We start from the raw sequence: 21717 nt of genomic DNA, 5'->3' as shown, positions 1-21717 counted from the left end.
AGGAAGATGTGGTGGGAGGTTGGAGAGGTGAGGCCAAGATTAATGAAAAAAATTATCAAAATCAGTATTTTCTTCACTAATTTCTTTTGCCAACAACAGCAGCTAAAGCTTCACTTTGTTATTGCCACAGACCTTCACCTTTTTTTGTTTTTTTCCCCACAGATTGACAACACACTAGGGCATGAAAGCTTCTACCCAGAGATGCAAAGGCAGAAGCGAAACAGTACGTACACAAATGTATGGTAACAGAGCAAGTTAGGTGTGAAACCACTGTTAGGGACAGCATCTCTTGATGTACTGAACTGGGAACATCAAGGACGAGGTGTGGTTGTGGTTTAACCCCAGCCCAGCCCCACAGTGCCACTCATTCACTCTCCCTCAGTGCAATGCGGAGCAGAACCAGAAGCATAAAGTGAGAAAACTCACAGCATGAGATAAAGGCAAGATAATCCTCTATGGCTCAGTCTGTGGTTGGCAACCCATCAATGTACTGATTCTAAAGAGAGAAGGGATGAGACAGCTATTCTATGAATATATGATGTGATTTGTATCAGCCTCCTATGCTCTGACACCAAAGAAATCTGTCTTTTGTCAGACAAGCAGCAGATAGAACAGAAGGAGAATATCTGCTGAATGGGAAGCAAGAAGATTCCCTAAGCAGAATGCCACACTAAGCTACCATTAAGTACCAACAAAAACCCCAAATGCTAAACTAGAGGCCATCAGTTTGTGATCTACCCTCAAACACAGCTTTGCAGTTTCATTCTATTTCTCTTCCAGTGCTTATTCTTGACCTCCCCCTTCCGGAGTACACTGTTGACATTGAAGTAAGCCTACAGGATTCATCTTATCTGGAGCAAATTAAAGACTATTTCAAAAACATCAATCTTCCAATTAATATTTCAAGTGTACAAACAACAGTTTCAAACATCAGCATTACAACAGGTGGGTTGGTTATTGATTTGTTTATTCTGGATAATGTAGGGGTTTGTCAGTATTTGATGTCTCCCACTTTTACCACACATCACGCTTCAGAATCAGCAAAACTGAACCATCTCTGCTCCTGCTGAAAGACCCAGCAAGGCTGAAGCTGTAGCACACAACAGAGTATTTATCTGTCTCTCACCACTCCTCTTTATATAATGTTGACATTAGGAATATCACTGAATGCTTTTCTTTTGCTAAGGGAGGGACAAAGCCAGAGGAAGCCTGAGCCAAAGGATTTTGCTCCAGTTTGGCTAACAAGCAGTCTGAGTGACTTTCAAGTTTCAGGAAGCTGTGACAGCAGTATCAGACTGTTTACTTCCCTCCTCCTGTATCTGGAACATGGATGGCTGTAAGAGGCTGTACTCTGACCCTGACAGTGACAGGCTGCATGAGAGAGAGCTCACTTAACCTATTCTTCCAGGGCAAGATATCGGACAGGTTTTATTACACCAGTTGTGCTTGTGTAACATCACATCTGAGTAATACAAACACACAGCAGCAGAGGAGATTTGATACCTTCTTATCACTGAGCCATAAAACAGCAAAAGGAAGTGTTCAACAGTTCCTAAAACAACATGCAAATGCATCTTATAAAGGCCTTCAGGGTCACATGTAATGTGTGAAAACCAATTTGTTAATAACTTACTTTGCCAATGACACATTAAGAGCAGAAAAAGTTTCAGTGATGTGCTCTGTGTTGCTATTTTTTTCTTTTTTTCTTTTTTCTTTTTTTTTTTTTTTTGGAGGAGGAGGTTGTGGAGTGGTTTTCAGTTTTTTGGGGGAGTTGGTTTTGTTTTGGGTTTGTTTTTTGTTTTGGTTTGTATTTTTTGGTTTTGTTTATTTTTTGGTTTTTGTGCGTGTGGTTTTTTTTTTTTTCTTTTTATTGGTTTCTTTTTTTACTACTTTAAAGCACTTGGTGACAATGTTACTTTCTCTCACATAGCGTGTGCCAGGTGACAGAACAACACAACACCTCATTAGCCACTGGGACTCTGAATGATCTTACTCTTACAATCTTTAAAAGCCTATACACTTGCTTTAAGCTCAGGTGGCATAAAAATATCCAGTCTGGAAGGTTTTATAGGACCCTAGCCAATATGCCAGGTAAAGTTTTAGGATCAGACTTCACATCTCCATTCAGTTACTTGAAAGTAATTGATAGGACTTTTCCCTGTGCCAGTCTGGTTCCCATTTCTAATTAGTCATTTACAACTAGTAGAGTAAAATTTGCAAGTTGTCAGATTATCCTTTTGGCATCATTCAAGTGAACTCATAACAAGGGCAACATTTTGAGATCCCTGTCATAAAGACACAGAAATGTAAATATTTATCTTGGAATAGCTATGCCCCATGTACCGTTCTCATGGTATTTCTGTGTCTGTCTGACTCCAGTCTGCCTGCCCAGTGGTGAGAATAGCAGCTGCTGTTTCTGTGAAAATGGATATGCCTGGCCAAGCACGGTGTGCAGTGATGTGATGCCCTGCCCTTCTTTGAGCCTGGAACCAGCCCTGCCCTGTGGCTACATGCAGAAAATGCCTTTCTATGGACCCTACTGTGAGCCCCAGACTGAAGGTAAGAGGCACAGGGCAGAATTTCATCACAGCAGCTCATACACTGCTTAGAGGTCAGAACTGTGATAAAAAGTGTGGTAAAAAAGCACATCAGGACTGAGCTGGTTACCACACAGCCTGTGAATGTGGAAAGCCTGCAGAAATTATCTAAAGCTCTTCTTGTGATAGGGGCCCACCTTGAGCCTAACGCTTGCAGATATTTAGTTGCATTTGGAGCCCCAGCTTCTGGAGTCACTCCCATGCCTCTTTGGGACTTTCAGCTTTCGCTGAGCAAAGAAAGTTTCATCTAATCAGATTTTCAACAGATGTTCACCTCGTAAACATTGTTTTTTATTATCTTGCATTTGTTTTTATGTCTTTCCTTACAGAGTCATGTGGTATGGGAGAGCCCATTGTAATGAATATGTCAGTCAGACTTGACTCAGACTTCCAGGATGATCTCAAGGATTCTTCCTCTGCGTTATACCAAAAATACAAAGCGGACCTTGAAAAGGCGGTAATGACTTAAGTTTTTCAACTCAGAAGGTTGAGAGCCTCCTAAGAAATATGGTGTTTACCCCAAGTGCCTGGGTGGCCTGTCAGTGTCTCTGGGGATCTGGGAAGTGTGCAGCAGTGGGAGCTGCAAAGTGGGCCAGAGCTGCCTCCACTGATGGCAATGAAAATATTCCCATTCATTTTAATACACTGGAAAGTATTTAGGGATCTTTTGTATATAAAGCATGAAAAATAATTCATATTATTAGTCCTAGATTAAATCCATGTGGGTACATGTAGAATGAAACTATGAACAGAAATGTATTCCATGACACCAGGAGAGCACCAGGCCCATTGTATCAGATGTGCTGCCTGTCCTTCCTTACTCATGTGAGGAATGGAGAGTTTCCTATTTTAAGCACACTGTAGTAATACACAGAGGACTTACACCATGTCACCTGTCCTTGTTTACAGTTTAATGACAGCTACAGATGTTTACCAGGCTTTGTATCGGCAACAGTAATGGGTTTCAGGTAAGTAAATACTTTCATTTTCTCCTGGAAGACACAAATCTTTCTGTACAGTCTCAAGGAGACGCAAGTTAGCAAAAGTTACATTCACTCTGCCTAGAACCTGCTCCCAGCATGCACACACTGAATAACAGAATAATCACTGCAAAGCAAAGCCCAACTATGGACACGGAAATGAGATTGTGGGTAGAATTCACTGTGCAAAAGTCCAAGAAACATAATAATTCTCCATCTGGATCAAAGCCTTTTATGGAAAAGACTGAGCTTCACCCAAAGGGGAAAACGATGCAAATAAACCTAACATCATTTCCTAGGCCATGAGGAAGATGAATAGTACATTGACTCTGGATATAGCCTTGGATAAAAGAGACATTGCTGCTGTCCACACATATTTAAATGAAGCTGCATTTGAGTTTTCTGAGGAAAGTTTACTAGAAATAAACATCAGACAAGGAAGGTGTCACATAAAGTTATTACTTCTTAGGGAGGAGCTGTAGCACAACTTTCTTATATAACAGAGTAACTCTTGAGTCCCAAGAGGAGTCTCCACATGGGAGTCCTGCGAGGTCTTCCCATCCATGCAAGATGGGTTACCACATCACAGAGAACCAATAGTAACTAAATACAAAGTAATATACAAGGATATTTAATTCTGGTGCCCCTCTCATTCTTGTATCTGTTTAGCCCTGGAAGTGTTTTTGTGAGCTATGAAGTAAGAACAGGAGCAGCAAGCTTCACTCAGGTTGGAAATTCCAACAGAGCTGTACAGCATTTTCTGGATTCATCGTACCAGCTAAACCAATTCACCTTCACAAGAGTAATCACTAGTAAGTTTAAAGCTCTCAGTACATTCCTTCAATCTTTACTTTGGTATTTTTAGTCTGAATCATGTAGCTGCCCTATACTGTTGATGATACGGTACTGGGCTTTCAAAAAACATTTATTCCTTGGCTATTTCATTTTATCCTGTATCACCAAAGCTTAGGACTGAGAGGACCATGCATGCAGTTCCTCCCATGAAAAACCAAAGACTTCAGCTACTCCACTGATCAGTTATTGGTTGGACTTGATCATTTCAGGGGTCTTTTCCAGCCTAAATTACTCTAAACAATCGCTGATGTGGTCTGTCCAGGGGAGAGAGATTGAACACTCTTAATTCACCTCTAGAACTGAGACAACTCTAAGAATATCAGGCTGCCAGCATTTCCTATTCTTTAAAGCAAAACAAAGAACTCTTGCAGTTTACATGACAACACACATTCCCCTTGGCTGCCTTGGTACATTTTCCATGCTGCTGCTGGACAGTGTGTTACAATTCAGCTGCTGATCAAGTACCCTGGAGTTGTGTTGCTCTCAGAGCACTGAGTGCTGGACTGTCTGTCTCAGAGGATTACTTCAACCTGGTTGCTTCTCCTCCCAGCTTATCTAATTAGAAAATAGTGGTGGTGATAATACTATTTCTAACTCTTTGCATGAAACTTTTCTGGAATTTTTAGCTGAGAAGGATACTAAAAGGATATGTTGAGGGGAAAATCTCGTGGCCTGTATCAGAAGTGGTGCCCTGCAGCTGACATGAAGCACCTGGGACCCCTGGAAGATGAAAGACACCACAAAGAATGTGAGCTGAAGTGACAGTAATGCAGAATGTTGCTCTCTGTCTTTCCAGATCAGACAAACTTCACTGTGAAACCCTCAGACATTTTTGAAGGGGACACAGTAAGACTGACCTGTGAGATAAATTCAACATTCACCAATGTGACCTGGTACCATTTTGACCAGACCATCTCAACCAGCTCCCGGTATACAATAGAGACAGTTTTTGCAACCAGAAGATCAATCCTTAAAATTACCAACGTTACAATGAAGGATTCTGGTATGATTTTCCATTGTTAAAATAGCAGATGTAAATCTTTACTGTTGCTAGCTCTATAAAAAGCAAAGATGAATGCAGTGGCTGTATTTTCTGGAGGAAATGTGAAAAATTACACTGTCCGTCATAATTTTCCTGCTGTTTTCATTAATGATCTACACATTGACTGGTATTTCCAGTAAGATGTGAAGTGACTGAAGTGGTTGTATGTGACTGCATGTTCTAAGTGCCAGGCTTCATTATCATACCAGGGGAGATGGTGGTGACTGCATGACTGTGAGGCCTTCCCACCCTTTTGCTGTAGTACCTGAAGGCTGTGGTTGAATTTGTCCTTAATGCTCTTGCCCCCTACACATGACCTAACTAATCAGAGCTCCGAGTTACAGTTTTGCATGTTTAGGGATTTTTGAAAATCAGAAACTAGCAGTATTTCTCTGGGAGGAACTATCAGGGGAATTGTTATGCATTATCAAAGCTTGGGCTCAAGCTCCCACTCAGTTCTTGACGTTGGACCATTAATTCTATATTCAGCTTCAAAAAGGGTAGCATGTGACCAGATATTTGGGCACACATATGAAGATAGGAATAGTGGATCCAAAATTCTTTGGACTGAGGATGCCCTGACCCTTAGTATCTGCACTCCTATATAAGTGGTCTGCTCACTTGGCTATCCCAGTGGGGAAGGGAAATCCACACACTTAAAATATGGGGGCAATTTGGATCTCTGATTGCTGGTCTCAAAGCCAAGCCTGGCTACATCCAGGGGACTCCTGCCTGAGAGAATGGCTGATAAAAAGAAAAGGATCTGTGGGTCCTGGCTGATGCAAGTTGAATGTGAATCAGCAGTGCCCTGGCAGCCAAGTCCTGGGATGCATCAGGCACTGCATCACCATCTGGACAAGAGAGGGAATTGTCCTGCTCTGCTCTGGGTTGGGGAGGTCTCACTTCAAGTCCTGGGGGCAGTTTTGGGCACCAAAATATAAAAAAGTCATCAGGCAATAGAGAGAGTCCAAAGGAGGCCACAAGGATGGTGAAAGCCGGAAAGGGAAGCTGTATGAGAAATAAAAAAGGAAAAAAAGGAAAGCTTGAGATTCAAGAAGTGTTTGAACTGTGCTCCCAGGCACATGGTGTGACTCTTGGAATGTCCTGTGCAGGGCCAAGAGTTAGGCTCAATGATCCTGATAGGTCTCTTCCAACTCAGCATATTCTGTGATTCTGTGATAAATATTCTGCTCTGTTTGGCAATGCCTTCTGAGCAGCTTAAGAGCCTCCACTCTGAGGCCAGTTCTGGTGGACTCCACTCTGGGCACCTCTGTCACCTATTCCATGCAGGAACCTTTTGACCAAGACATACTGCTCCCAGGACTATAGGCAATATACAGATCCCAAAAGCACCTACTCAGACAGATTTGAAGTATTTCAGTCTGAGAACACTGATCTCAAGTACCCATCAGCAGCGAACCCTAATCTGGATGCATTTGGCACCAGGGGTCTGCAGAAAGGATTCTGCAGATGACCTGAGGGTACATACTGATCAGCAAGTAGCAGAGCTACTGCAGAGCAGGGACATGTGATAACTAGATATGGAAGTAGCTTCTAATCCCAAAATAGAGGCAAACTCAGCAAAAACTGTTGTTTATGCTTTGCAGGTTCCTATAGTTGTGTGTTCATAATGAGCAGTCCATATCACACAGAGATACACAATGCCACAGAGACAGTATCTGTCTTTCCACTACACGTCACTCCAAACTTTGAGGACATTGATGTCACATGTAACAGTCCTGAAGTGCAAGCAAAGGGTCTTCTGCTGTCCTGTTGCATTGACAGACACTTGACATCGCTTAAGGTTTCCTGGAAAGTAAATGGAACAATCAACATTACAGGTAAGATTAACAAAAGGTTGTCTTTCACCTGCTATGTTTGTTCATTGCTCAAATGCACTATGAGGAGACTCAAAGATCTCCTCCTAAGTGGCTGTCCCAAAGTCCTAGGATGCTCCTAGGTATACAGGGCATGCTCCAGAGGTGTGAGTGGCAGGGGTAGGATAGACTCTGTGTGTGTTGTGCAGGTGCCCGTGGGGTTTCAGGCATCCCCGTACACTGATGCCTTAAACTGCACCATCCTGGATAGAAACAGCTACCTGGTCCAGCAGCACACCAGCTTCTTCCAAAAACCTCATTTCTGCATGGTCTAATTTTGAGAGCAAGGAAGAATGTATCAGTCTGTTCTGCTATCTCCAGAATCACTCTTGGGGTGCAAAGATCTTTCATGTACCACATACTGAGATTTGACAGTTGTGAGGTACAGGTGCTGCACTGTGAAACAGCTGCAGTACAGATAAATATGAGCACTGTTTGCCTCTCCACCTGTAGCTGTTTCACATCACATGCCAGTTGAGTCAGAGGCATCCCATAAGGCTTTCCAATATAAAGATTTAATAAGACACCAAGTAAATGTGCTACAAAGAGCTGCAAAGTAACATGAACAGATACGCTCATAAATGTCTTTGAACCCTCACCCTAAACAGTCTATTTAATATTTAATATTAAATAATATTAATATTTTTAATATTTTAATACTTTTAATATTTTATGAGTATTATGTAACTGTTGATTGTTAACTTTGCCCGTAATTGAAACTTAGCAGAAAGCAGGACAGCAAATGAGGTAAAAATCTTTAAAGCTCATGCAGGCAGTCACTTCTACAGAGGACAGTTACCAGAGTGCAGCAGGGCTTGCAGGGAGAGGCAATCCAGGCCTACTGCAATGGGCTGCTCTACCCCAACTCCCTATGGCCAGGCTTTCCCCCAGGAACTCTGTTCTGCTCTCATGTCAGTTGTGCAGTCATGTCAGCTGCAGTGTGGGACAACTTTAGTGCTCACAGCTAAACCAGCACTCTTCAGATTTTAAGTTGAATGACTGTCAAGTGCCTCCACACTTTTATTTAAAAATTAGACAACATTAAAATCTGTGATGTTTACTCCTTTTTCACTTTCTTTTACTCACCCTAAATATCACAGATAATGAGGTTAGGCTTAAACAGAATACTCTTCATTTTGGTGGACCCTGAGATTTCCAAGCATTCCAATGTGTTGTTGCATTCTAACTGGTTTTGGTAGGAGGAATCTCAGCACAGAGCTGAGTGCTGCCACTCGGTGAGTGTTGCCAGAATAAAATATGTGAATGAACTTCAGCAATAATGAGTTAAAAGTGTAATGATGTCAATTACATCCAAACCCACAAGGGCTTCCATAGCTGGAGTAATTGCTCGTGCTTTCCAGAGGTATTTTTGGACATCCATAGCCCTTCAAACAATGTTGATTTCTCTCTAGGAGAAACCATATTGAATGGAAACTGCACTGACTACCAGCTCAACATCAACGAGTCCCTGTGCCCACCTGAGAAGTCAGGTGCAGTGACCACATACACATGTGAGCTGGAGACTGGACACGGAGCCAGGCGCGCTCGAAGCATCGGAGTCACGTACCTGCGGAAAGGTGAGGGGCAGGGACTTGTGACAAAACAACAGCTCTTTAATGCACAGATGGCCTCTGTGGCACACAGAATTTGCAAGAAAACGATTAAAAGTAACTCTCACTAATGTGATTTTTGTCCTGTGTTGTCTCAGCCCACATAACAATATCTTCAACAAACACACCAGTTTCTGAGGGATACGGGTTCAATATAACATGTGAAAGTGATGTGAGCAATTATGACAAAATCAGTTGGAAAATCCAGTCTGGAAATATCACAAAAACAGTAAACTGTGTTACGTGCATCAACAATCACCCTTTCCCAGTCAAGTCTGTGCTCACAGTGAAGTCTGCCTCACAGGAGTGGAGAGGTGAGTGAATATGGTCTCATTGGCTACAAAGGCTATAAAATACCTGCGCCAGATAATTTACATCATCCCTAGCCCTGCAAATCACTGTGCAGCCTGGCCACAGTAAATAAAAAGCCCCCATAGTTATAAGTGTTGGAGGACAGCAAGGCTTGATGTTGCCAACAGCACTGTAAATGTTCAGCATTCGTGAGCATATGCAAAACCCGAGGAGCACTTCTCTGAACTGAGACATGGTTTTGTAACACTTCTTTTAGGCACCTATATCTGCACATTCTCCCAGAAAAACCTGGACAGTTCTGCCAATGTGACCATCGAGGTGATTTCCTTGCCCCTGAAGAAGAACATCCTGATAGACCCCATTGCATCATCGGTACAGTGCCAAGTGCCACACGCCCTCCAGTGCTGCATAAGTGCAGAGACCATGAGTAACTACAACGTTACATTTTGGGTTCAACAAAATGAATTTCAAGTTGGTAAGACATAATAAACTTGCAGAATAATTAGTTTCACTCTGTGTCACAACCCAGTCTCTGGGTTTTTTGTTTTCAGTTAGGTCTGTGTAAACAAGTCATACTTATTGCTTTCATTACAACCTAGGAGCACTTCTGAGGGTGCAAAAAAAGACAAATGGACTTTTTTTTTTTGATGGTGAGCATGCCTGGGGGACATGGATGGGATTAATACTGAACTGAAGGTGCTGCTGTAGTGATAAATACATAGTAGGCAAACTCAATGTTTGGTTTGACTTGAGAGGCAGGGAGAAGTGAGCATCCACCCTTCTTCATATTGGAAATCACTGAACTCTTTATTTGCTTGTATCTTCCATTCTGCCCCTTTTTAAAATGAGAAAACATTACTTAAGAAAATCTACTCATTCATGAAAAATGTTGAGTAATCCGTTACAAATGCAATTCAAAAAATACTCCATTTTCTTCAAGGATACAGGGAGCACATTTTTAACAATATGAAAGCCTGCGCTTCTATGTCTTCAAACTTAGGGCAATTCTGCAACTTCCCTGACATGTTTTTATATACTGTAAGTTTTCAAGTGAGTTTTTTTTAATATACTAACATTTTTCAAGTGAGTTACAAAACAGTTAATTTGAAAAAAAAAAAAAAAAAGCAAATGCTATCTACCAAAAATAACTCAGGAAACATGCAGGAGTGCAAAAACAACAGGCTGAGGAGCAAAGCAGGTGGAGACTGAGGAGGCTTTCAGTAGCTAAGAAAAAGGCAAGGTTGTTTCTGGAAGAGACTGAAACTGGAGACTGAAAAGCAGGGGGAGTGTGGCACACACAAAAAAACCACAGAAGAACAGCAAAACAGTATCACAGCCTAAATGAAACACGTGGGGTAAAGGCTGGAAGAGTATTCTCAAAAATTATTTTCAAAGCAAATTTTGGTTACTGGAAAGTTAAGAGGGTTTGGGAAGGATTTGCTCACACACCAGTAAATGAAAAGGTATTGATCATGCAGCAGCAACCAGATTAATTACAGTGGGAGTAAGACACAGAGATCAGCATACAGAGATGGAGATTTTCACAAAGGAAGGTTGTCTTTTCCAGTACCCACAGAAAAGAAAGTTTCACCAATGTTTTCTGCTGGTTTTAGTTGACTGACCCCAAATCTGTGTTAACCTGTCTTCATCCATCCATACAGAGGAAAAGAAAAAAGGCAATTTGCTTTGCTACGTGTACAATCACACGCAAAAAGAGTGTAACAAAGATAAAGAGTTCGTGGCATATTGCAAGTTTATCAACCGCATCAAAGAGGGAGTTGACAGTGAACATATAAGACTGCACTTGATACCTGGTAAGGAAAAAAGTTACTGTTTATAGCTGAATATAGGACATCCCAATATTTTGTTAAATCAGGTGCCACAAATTCATCACCAGTGACATCTGACAGGAACAGCTTTTTCTTATCCAAGAACTTTTGTCTCCTTTTCTGATAGGAAATTTTTATACACAGCGGAAAATATCAATTTGGATGTCATTTAAAAAAATAAATAGACAAGATGCATTGTCTTTGCTGTACTTCAGAGTGGTCCCACTATGCTCCAAAGCAGTGACAGTTTAGTCACTACTGCAGGCTGCACCACCAAGCTTCATCCCTCCCAGCTTGCACCAACAATTTAACAAGGATCAATGACTGTGGTGCCTCATCCAGCTCAGGAGGGCAGCCTGTGGGAGAGCATTTTCACTTTGAACACAGGAAGGGCAACCTGTGCAACACCACTCTGAGGTGCTGCAGAGACCAGAGCAGTTTCCAGCCAGCTCTGCAGGGAATATTTGGTAATTAGAATTCAGCATTGTTAAATCCAGCTTTGACATTTAGTTCTGAAAAGAGTTTGGGTACTTCAGCTCTTTTATTCTAAATTGGAAAGGAAGAAATGTTGGACATCCCCCGGTTGCAAAAAAAAAAAAAAAAAAAAAAAAAAAAAAAAAATTCTGTTTTCCACAGCAGTGATACCTACAGTTGAATCACTGTAACTGCCAGATTTCACTCTCTTAGGCAATAAATAAGCAGACACTTTAATTACTTTAATCACTTTAATCAGCAAATACTTACTGATACGACTAAGCCAATCAAAGACAATTAGCAACACTCACTGCTCATCAAAAAGGTGTTGAGGTCTCACTATCAAGGTCTTAATGAATTTCCAGTTAGTGCTACAGCAGTATTGAGTACCTTAACTGAATAAACTTTGTATGAATTAATGTTCACTTAATGGTCAATATAATCCCATTCCAGCTGTTTAACCCTCTAATCTAACAGATAAATCTAAGTTCTTTGAGTGTTGATTTGTTGATTTGATTTAGTACTCAAAAATAAGAGCTTTATTAGATTTCCTTTTTAATTTCCTGATTCATAAAAATTAGGAATGTGAGACATATACATACTGAAAGATCATAATTAATGAAGACAGTAAACTGAAATCCTAATTTAAAGATCTTTGAGTAGATCACAAGTTTTGTGGGGATAATTGATTAATCTCCCTGCTTCTTATGTTCTATCTCTTCTCTTATTTGTACAGAGAAGGAAATTTCCTGCTCAGACAGCTTGGGCATTGGAACAGAAGGGGCCATATTAATAAAGCCATGCTCTTATGTAAAAAATCAAAAAGGTTTTATTCGAGGCAATGTGACTTACCAGTGCATCAACAGGTCATGGGAGGCTAAAAGGAATGACTGCCTGTCTGGACCAATAAATGACCTGCTGAGTACTGCTGAGGTAACCCTCAAGGGTTTGTGGAAGTTGGGGGGGGGGAGGTAGGTGGAGAGAAAGAGCAAAAATGTTGGTAGCATGAGCTTTGCTTATCACCATCTAAAATATATAAGGCATTTAAAAGTTTCTTTTAAAAGATATGAAGAATATTTGGCTCTACACCAGCCAGCGAAAGAGCTGAGAGGGCCTGAGGCACTGCAGGGATAATGTCCATACACATGAATGCTCTGTCTCCCAGGCAAGGTGACCTTGTCCATGGCATCCATAAGGAGCAGTTGCTGGCCTGGAGCATTCCCTGGGCTGTGCTCAGGCACAAGCCCAGAGCACGTTACATAGCACAGCAGCAGTGTAGGAACAACAATAGGAACAACTCTGGGCCACTGCCCAGCCTCATCCCCAGGCCCTTCCTACAGTGCCCAAACCCCTTGGCCACTGCACTTGACAGATGTGTGCCAGGCCTTGGTTTTCAGCCTTGGTATTATCCCACTGTGCTCTTCCCACCCACAAACCACCCAGAGTGACCTTTCTCTCAGTGAGGTTAGAGGATTTCACACATGTGATCTGCTGTTATCTTCTGTTCCAGTCCTTGGTCAACAGCCCTGAGGCAAAAACAATACTACCCTCCTACCTTGAACATCTTAAGAATCAGACAGAAAAGGAGCTAACCACAATAACGAATTCTTCAGCAGATGTAGGTGCAATTGTTACCATCCTGAATATGATCTCCTCTATCCCAGCAGAGGCAGAGGAGTGCACTATGAAGGTAAGGTTTTATTTTAAGTCTTATATAAACCTACCAAGACGTTTGGCCCCTTTTGTCACAGGGGGTGATGTTTTCCCTGAAGAAGTTTCGCACTTGCTTAGGATCAAGATGCTAAGAAAGTGTTAGGGGAATGAGATGAAGTGACAGCAAAGATACAGAGGAGTTTATGAAAATTCAAAATGAGGATGACAAGGAGTCTATGCATGAAAGAGAAGCAGCTGTAAGCTTAACAGCTAGAAATAGTCTAGGAACAGATGGTTCAGCATTCTAAGACTGGAAAGGACAAGGGATGATGGATAAAAAAATTAGACATGGACCAGCAATGTGCTCTTGCAGCGCAGACACCCAAAAATGCCCTGGGCTGATTAACAAGGAGTGTGACCAGCAGGTCAAGGGAGGTGATTCTGTCCCTCTGCTCTGGTAAGATCCCACCTCGAGCACTCCATCTGCCTCTGGGATCCCCAGGGTAAGAAGGATGTGGACATGCTGGAGTGGGTCACAGAAATGGCCAGAGGGCTGGAGCAGGTCTCCTATGAGGACAGTCTGAGAGAATTTGGGTTGTCCAGCCTTGAGAAGAGAAGGCTCAGGGAAGAACTTATTGCAGCTTTTGAATACTTAAAGGGGGTTTTTAAGAAGACTTTTTATCAGGGCCTGTAGTGACAGGACAAGGAGCAATGTTTTAAACTGAAAGAAGGCAGGATTAGATTATGTATTAGCAATAAATTGTTTGATGTGAGGGCAGTAAGGCACTACAATAGATTTACCAGAGAAGTTGTGAATGCCCCAAACCCTGGAAGTGTCCAAGATCAAGCTGGATGTCCCTGCCCCTTGGAAGGGAGGTTGGAGTAGATGACCTTTAAATGTCAAAACCATTCTGTCATTCTATGATTCCATTAGTAGACGTAGGAATAGGAAAAAAAAGTTGACATAGGAATAGGGAGAGTAAATTCCAGGAATCATGATCAAGCAAGGAAAATAAGTTGGATGTAACAACAAATGAATAACAAAAGAAACCTTAGAAATAATTGGAAACCTTGATTGTGAGGTCCAGAGGAAAATCACTGCTCTTCTGAACAGAAAATTGCCAAAAGGCTTGATGGTTTGTAGATAGAGAGCCCTACACGAGACACCAAAAAATCAAAGACAGCACAACCACAGACAAAGAAAGGAAAGAAGGCTGGAGATGTAAACATACCAAATAATATATAAAAAAATAGTCACAAAGCTCTGCTTTTGGAAACCTTAATTTGCAAACAGAGTATGAGGAGGGTTAACAACTGAAGACTTCATTATTGATCAAAATAAGAAAATTATTGGGTTTTTCAAAAGACACTTCTAGGACCACACATAAATTACCAAAAGAAACAACAATTAATTGTGTGGGATTTCAATACGTACATTATTCTGTTGTTGTTCCAGAATTTCCTGTCCACAGTGGACTTAATTGTTGGTGATTCCACAACTGCTGCTTGGGAAGACCTGAATAATAAGACACGACAAAGTTCTTTGTTACTGCAGTCAGTAGAAAATTTTTCCCAGAACCTCCAACCAGTTAATAACACCATTCCTTCTGTCTTTGCAAACACCGTTGAGCTCAAAGGGATAGTTGTCAAGGAAAATAACACAGATTATAACAAGGAATTCGGCATTTCAAAAAACCTCACAGTCAGCGTGCTCATTAGTGAAACAGAAATCCAGACTCTAACCCAAAATTCAACCATTGTCAGTGTGATGTACTCAAAACTTGGACATATTCTGCCACGGGATGCATCTGAATATGTGAACGGTTTATTGATAACAACAACTTTGAGCAGAAACAGAAGCCAGAATTTTGAAGTTAATATGACATTTGCAAAGAAAGACTTGTCTCTAAAGATGCCCAAGTGTGTGTTTTGGAACTTCACACTCAACGATTACAGGGGGAACTGGGATAATCGTGGCTGCACACCCACAGAGTTAGGTGATTATGTCATTTGCTCCTGCAATCACTTGACATCATTTTCCATCCTGATGTCACTTGATAGATCCTCCATTTCAACCTTTGAAGATTATATTTCCTACACTGGCCTGGCCATTTCAATCGTGAGCTTGGTGGTCTGCATCATAATTGAATCCTTGGTCTGGAAGTATGTGACAAACAACACAACCTCCTACATGCGCCACGTCTGTATTCTCAACATTGCCACATCCCTGCTGATTGCTGACGTTTGGTTCATTGTCACTGCCTCCATCACAGATCAAAACCAGCAGATGAGCAGAGACATCTGTATCATGGCCACTTTCTTCATCCATTTTTTCTACCTGTGTGTCTTGTTCTGGATGCTGAGCCTGGGCCTCATCCTTTTCTACAGACTGGTTTTCATCTTACACAACACGAGTAAGACTGCTCAGAAGGCAGTGGCATTCTGCCTGGGATACGTGTGCCCCTTTGTGATTGCAGTCACCACCATCACTGTCACACTGCCAAAGAACAGTTACACGAGAAAGAATGTCTGCTGGCTCAACTGGGAGGACAGCAAAGCTCTCCTGGCCTTCATCATACCTGCTTTGATCATCGTGGCCACGAACTTATTCATCGCCGCAGTTGTTATAATAAAAATACTGAGGCCAACTATTGGGGATAGGTCAAGTGGGCAGGAGAGGAAATATCTGTTTCAGATTGGCAGGAGTGTGGCCATCCTGACGCCACTGTTAGGCCTCACCTGGGGTTTTGGCCTTGCCACTGTCATCGAAAGCAGACATCAAGCTTTCCGCATCATCTTTAGTGTGCTCAATGCTTTTCAGGTGAGTTGCACATATTTTTATTTCCCCTATCATGATTTAACATAAAGACATTATTGCAGTGCGGTGCTTGGCAGGGCATAAGAACACCAGGGAAAAGCTTAAATTTGCCTTACACATCCTTATTCCAAAAGGGCTCTTTGGGAGAGCTATTCCAGGAATTCAGCAGCTTTTCATATTCTCAGTTTCCTTAGCAGAGGTGCTGTATAGACAAAGCTGACCTAAAGATAACTCCCTACTTTGCCAGTAGTTTTGGGAGCAACTTCACTGCTGAGGACCAGGAAAACAGCCCTGTTGTGTGCAGGTGGGCAAACTTGAGCATCCCTGTTTCCATTTGTAGTGCAACTGGAGGCATCATGTTTTGCTTTTGTGGGTTCTAGTATAAACCACAAGAAAGTCACAAAGGTCAGCTGAGAAGTACTGATGATAAAGAGAAAAAATGACAAAAATAGACATGACTTCTGTGACGTATTTAGGTGGCCAGTAGGATCCCAATACAAAGAGATTTCTTAAGGACAAAATAGTTATGTGTACCGTCTCTTTAAAGAGAATTCTTAAGATTTGGCATTGTTAAGAATGGCATCAAAACTGTGTTCTTCTCACCAAACTCACTTGCCTTTTTCTTGGAACCTACTAGTTTGCCTGGAGAGCATAGGTAGGACATGCCTTCCATACACAAACATTCCTTCTTGCAAATACATTTAGTGCTACCAAACTATCAGTCAGTTTGCAGACCAGATCAACACAGAATTTAAATATACCAGGCCTGGGACTGCCAAATGAGCAGTCCACTATATGATATGCAGTTAGAAAAATGTCCCGTATCAAAGAATTCAAAGTTTTAATAGTACCATGGACAATGTTGAAGATACTTATGAGACATTGCAATTAAAGAATGGTGTCATCAAAATGCATGTAATTATCTGTCTCCTAGGGATTGTTCATTTTGGTGTCTGGGACTCTCTGGGATAAAAAGGTAAGTATTCCAACTATTTCTTACATTATGTCAAAATACTTTTGGAATCTGAACAGAATTTCTGTATTTATTGATTGACTAATTTTTTTGAACAAATAGATACAAGAAGCCCTGTTGAAGAGGAATTCATCATCCAAATGGAGTTCACAGCAATCAAAGGTTAGAATCTTGACCTAAGAATGTATTTCAGTTACTGCTGAGTAGTCAAATATTATCCAGTGCACTTTAAATTCTGGATTATTTATTAGAACAAGTCAGAGAAGACACTAAAAACATAAATATGATTATATCCCCTTTTTCAAAGTTCATTGTTTTCACTATAATTGGTAAAAAATGAGAAGGTGGTTAGTGGACATTTGCTTTAAATTCCACAAGAAAGAAACTAGAAAATGTAACTGAAAATTTTAGTTAGAAAACATAAAAATTTTTTTGGCACTATTATTTATTCACAATATGAGAGAAATGCAAGGGGGACTTCTTGGGGAATTACTGCTTCAACTTACACTTCTGCATTTATAACACCTTACCAAGAAAATGCCAGAACGTGTAAGAAACTTAGAATGATTTGGGTTGAAAGGGACCTTCAAGATCATCTAATTCCAACACCCACCTTCCCCTCTTCCCAAGCTGCCAATTGCGCTGGCATCACCCTTAATGACAATAAAGCTTGATTTTATATTGATACCTGAACAGGGTTTATTTAGAAGAGCCTGTACAGGTATTGCTAAAGAACTAGGAAGCAGACTTAAAAGCAAGGATAATTAAGAAGATGCGAGCACAGGCTCAAAGGAATTAAGGAGTCCATTAAGGTTGAACTGTCAGTTCAGAAGAGCAGCATTGGATCAAATCACTCCAGTTTCCACAGGAGTTGCTGAAGTTGGAAAGTACTCTCAGAGATCATCTTGCACCACACTCCTATCAGAGCATGGTCTGCTAGAGCTCAGAGCTGTGTCCAGTTGGGTTTGAGTAGCTCCAAGGAAGGAGACACCACAACCTCTACGTGCAGCCTCTTCCTGTGTTTGACCACCCTCACAACAAAAAAGTTCCATCTTGAGTGGGATTTCCTGTATTTCTATTTATGCTCAAAGCTTCTTGTTCTTCCACTGGGCACCAAGGACAAAAGCCTGGCTCTGTCTTTACTCTGTCCTAGTCAGACAGCCCCAAGTATGTTCTAGCTTTGGGTTTGTCCCTCCTCTCCAGGGACAGGAAAACTTTGAACTTCCCTTTGCTGAACATCAAAAGATTTCTGTCATTCCATTTCTCCAGCCTTTTGAGGTCTGAGAATGAGCAAATAAAGCAATATCAAAGCGTTTGATTAAGCTTTGATATGTGATTCATTTACTTTCTATCTCCACCACTTTATGATGCAGGTGACAATGCACAACACTGCCTAATTTGCCCCACCAAAGTACAACTAACTAATGAAGAAGGACTGAACAGAAAAAGATGTGGTTTTCCTACCTTTTTAAAATACATCTTTGAAGAAATCCCGTTACATTCTCAAACCATTCCAAAACCAAAAAAACCCCCTTAATTTTAGCAGCAAAAAGTTCCTTCCTTTGTGTTCCAATGCCCTCTAGCGTGTCAAGTTAAATTTGCCTCAGATTATCTCAGGCTGTTGGCTGTCAAGAACAATCCCCATTCACATAAATTTTAATTTTCGTGGCTACCTTAGTGGCCATGTTGGCACAGATAAGGGAACAGGATCCCATACTGCCTGTTAGGATAGACTCTGGAGCCTAAGCCATCCACCCTAGCCAAGAGTTAGAGACAAGTAGTTTGTGCCCTGTAGTTTCTTTTAAAGTTGATGTCCTTCATCACCACCATAAACATGCAAATGTGTGAACTGGATATCTCACAAACATCTAGCTTTGCCTTCTTTGGATTGTTTGCTCATGCTGCTGAAACAAGTTTATTGAAACCTTTTTTTTTTCCTACTGAAAATGGGGCTACAAAGAAAATTCTCTTGCCAAAAAGCAATTTTCTCTCTTTCAGTCATCCTCGCTTATCCTGGTGACACCAATGCTTGCTATGAGCTACCCATTTTCAAGAACCTTTAACAACTTATGTGGGAAAACAGGTATGTGACAACAGATCACCCTTACTGAAACACAAACAAGGTTTGGTCTTCATTCTTGCTCTCAGGGTCCTGATATCCATCAGGATATTTATTTTTCTCTCCCTGCATCCATGGATGGTTTTTAATCTTCTAATGCAAAGGAGCTGCAACATGTTGATTGTAGCATAATGCTAGCAGCAACATTTTCTATCTCTAAAATAATTCTTGGATGTTTTACCAATTCTTAACTCCACTAAATGACCTTTGTTTTGAGCTTAATGAGATCACGGAGATCATGGCACAGTTCACCCATCATTCATGTACTCTACACCACCTTGAAACTTCATTTCTTCAAAGATTCTCTGGCTGTCATTTTGTGGACATCACCATTTCAGTTATGACTTTATCTTGCAAAAAAGTATTTCTGGAAATAATTAAGTGTCCAATCTTTGTATCCACACATTGTTCAGAGAAGACAGTGAACTTGGGTCTTAGTTTAGAGCCTTGTGGATGTAAGAGGGAGGGAGCTGGGATTCATGTCAGGAGCCTGTGGATGTGTTGTGTTCTGGATGTGTCCCCATGGCACAGGAGAAGCACTAAGTGCCTCCATTTGTGTGAGAAAATAATTTTTCTGTGGCACAGTTGGCAATTGAAGCTGACGCATCCTGGCTGTGTCACCAAGCATACTGTTGAGTTCTGTGGTTGTTGGTCTTGCTGTAATCCAGGTGATGCCAGAGCTGCAGGGCAAGGCAGAGCCACGTTGGCCACCTGCACAGGTGTCACCATCCTTACTTTGTAGTGACAACATCCCAGGCTCTCTGTCCTTGTCTAACCCTTGTGCTTTGTTTTGCAGGCAAATACAGAGTATCTTCTTCAGAGCCATCCACCTCTTCCACTGAAAATACTTCCAAGGCATATTCCTTGCTTAACTGAAGCACTGGCAATGCTAAATCATGTAACTCTGAAAGGACCTCTTCCAAGACACACACAAAAAGTACCTGGGAGTCACCAGGAAGTGGACTGCTTCATTTTGACTAAACTGTGCCTTGGTGAATTCTTCTGGAATAATAATTTCTGGTTAATGTGTAAGGCAGGGAAGCTGAGAGAGGTGGAGTTTTACAAGGTCTGCCAATCCCAGAAGAGATAACAAGGATTTGAAGGCCTTTGTGTGCAAGAAAGGATATTGGAGTGAAGAATTCTCAGCCTTTACATGGGTGCTTAGCACTATGCAGTACTGAGAGTGAATTGTAGTGCTTCCCACAGTTGTTGTCCAATGGATTTGGTATTTCCAGTGATCCCCAAGGCCTCTGTAGATACACAAGTACCTCACAGCTTCTCTCCTGCCCTTGTATTGGACTCTAGAAAGGCTGTAGTGGTTTCCACTTTCAATTTAAGACTTTCTGAAACCAAAAATTCCCAACTGAGAAGGCCCATTTCAGATCTTCACTTTTGACTTACATAAAATGAAGACTGTGATGATTCCTGCATGGTCTTCTTTCAGATGGAAAGACTGAAAACTACATGTGGCACTTTTTTGAAAAAAAAAGGAAGCTTTGTGCCCTTAAAAATATTTTTCTTTCCCTTGATATGTAATGTGGTAAGACAGAGATGGTTGCTGCCCTCTTCCACAGAGGGGACTGCATTTATTTAATGCATAGTAGTGTTAAGAATGCAAGGAGTGCCTTGGGTAAAGTCTGTATGTTTGGATCTTCTCTCAGAGAAGAAACACACTTGAAGGACTCAGAGAATAAGCTCCGTAGTAAATATAAATCACCATGTGCCAGGCAGGATGAATGGTTTTATATAAATTATTGCTCTAATACTACTTTTGTGGAGCCATTTATTTCAAGCCTATACACCTTTAAAGGCAAGACTCCTGTCTTGATAAGAACCTGAGAAGTATTTATAATGACAGAAATGTTACAAAATTTAATGTACTATATGGCAGAATCATGAAGATTTAGATTTGAGGTCGGTATCAAATACTGCAGCCAGGTGGTACAGTTCAATTTGATTTCAGGGAATCAGGCCTGTGTTTGCCAAGGGCAAACCTGTCCCTGGAACTTTGGGGTGAATCAGGATGGGAAACTGTTCTCTACAGTTAGAAGCACTTATGGTTTGGTATGAACAAGGTGGTATGGGCTTATGAAGAGTTTATGAATTCTGTCTAATAGCTAATCAGTGTAAGTAAACCAGCCCAGCCTCAGGGAAAGTGAGTGATGATGTATTGACTTACATAAGTATCTGTACCTTTTAGAATTCTTGAGCAATTTTTTTAGGAACATTTCCACAATCTTAATACATATGTTTTGGTGTGATTTTTAGCAGTGTTTTGAGAGGTTCAACCAGTTATTTAATCTAAGTTTGAACCATGGCTGAGAGCAAACACATAGGCTCTCAGCACTGCTGCTTGCTTTGGGATGAAGAAACAAAACTTTCAAAAAACACATAAGAAAGGCAATGCATGAATTTTCATCAAACAGCTCTTTTCTCAAACATGATATACTTTAATTGCCACATCCCTCAGAAAAAAAAAGAGATTGCTGCCAAGCTGTTGACAGAACTTTTCATCCATATGGTGACTGGTTTTCTCCAAGTTATATTCATCATTTTTCACTGAGAATGGGTATCTTAT

General features: G+C 41.2%; 1 protein-coding gene across 5 annotated transcripts in view; it reads left to right on the top strand.

Moving 5' to 3' along the window:
- Window positions 1-21321, top strand: part of ADGRF5 (adhesion G protein-coupled receptor F5) — a 41532-nt gene extending 20211 nt beyond the window's left edge. For 4 of the 5 annotated variants that reach the window (XM_062489645.1, XM_062489648.1, XM_062489646.1 and 1 more), the window contains 18 exons: window positions 781-945; window positions 2380-2559; window positions 2927-3054; window positions 3507-3565; window positions 4247-4389; window positions 5229-5435; window positions 7082-7315; window positions 8764-8928; window positions 9060-9275; window positions 9530-9748; window positions 10935-11087; window positions 12313-12509; window positions 13087-13266; window positions 14686-16050; window positions 16982-17023; window positions 17123-17182; window positions 19019-19103; window positions 19936-21321. In XM_062489645.1, coding sequence (XP_062345629.1) covers window positions 781-945; window positions 2380-2559; window positions 2927-3054; window positions 3507-3565; window positions 4247-4389; window positions 5229-5435; window positions 7082-7315; window positions 8764-8928; window positions 9060-9275; window positions 9530-9748; window positions 10935-11087; window positions 12313-12509; window positions 13087-13266; window positions 14686-16050; window positions 16982-17023; window positions 17123-17182; window positions 19019-19103; window positions 19936-20015 — 3878 coding nt within the window. In that variant the 3' untranslated portion in view covers window positions 20016-21321. Of the gene's footprint in view, window positions 1-162; window positions 224-780; window positions 946-2379; window positions 2560-2926; window positions 3055-3506; window positions 3566-4246; window positions 4390-5228; window positions 5436-7081; window positions 7316-8763; window positions 8929-9059; window positions 9276-9529; window positions 9749-10934; window positions 11088-12312; window positions 12510-13086; window positions 13267-14685; window positions 16051-16981; window positions 17024-17122; window positions 17183-19018; window positions 19104-19935 lie in introns of all 5 variants that reach the window. The other variant, XM_062489649.1, reaches the window with a different exon arrangement.
- Window positions 21322-21717: the final 396 nt, after the last annotated feature.

Source organism: Cinclus cinclus, chromosome 3, assembly GCF_963662255.1.
Source record: "Cinclus cinclus chromosome 3, bCinCin1.1, whole genome shotgun sequence".
Taxonomy (NCBI): Eukaryota; Metazoa; Chordata; class Aves; order Passeriformes; family Cinclidae; genus Cinclus; species Cinclus cinclus.
This window is presented reverse-complemented; position numbering and strand designations above follow the sequence as displayed.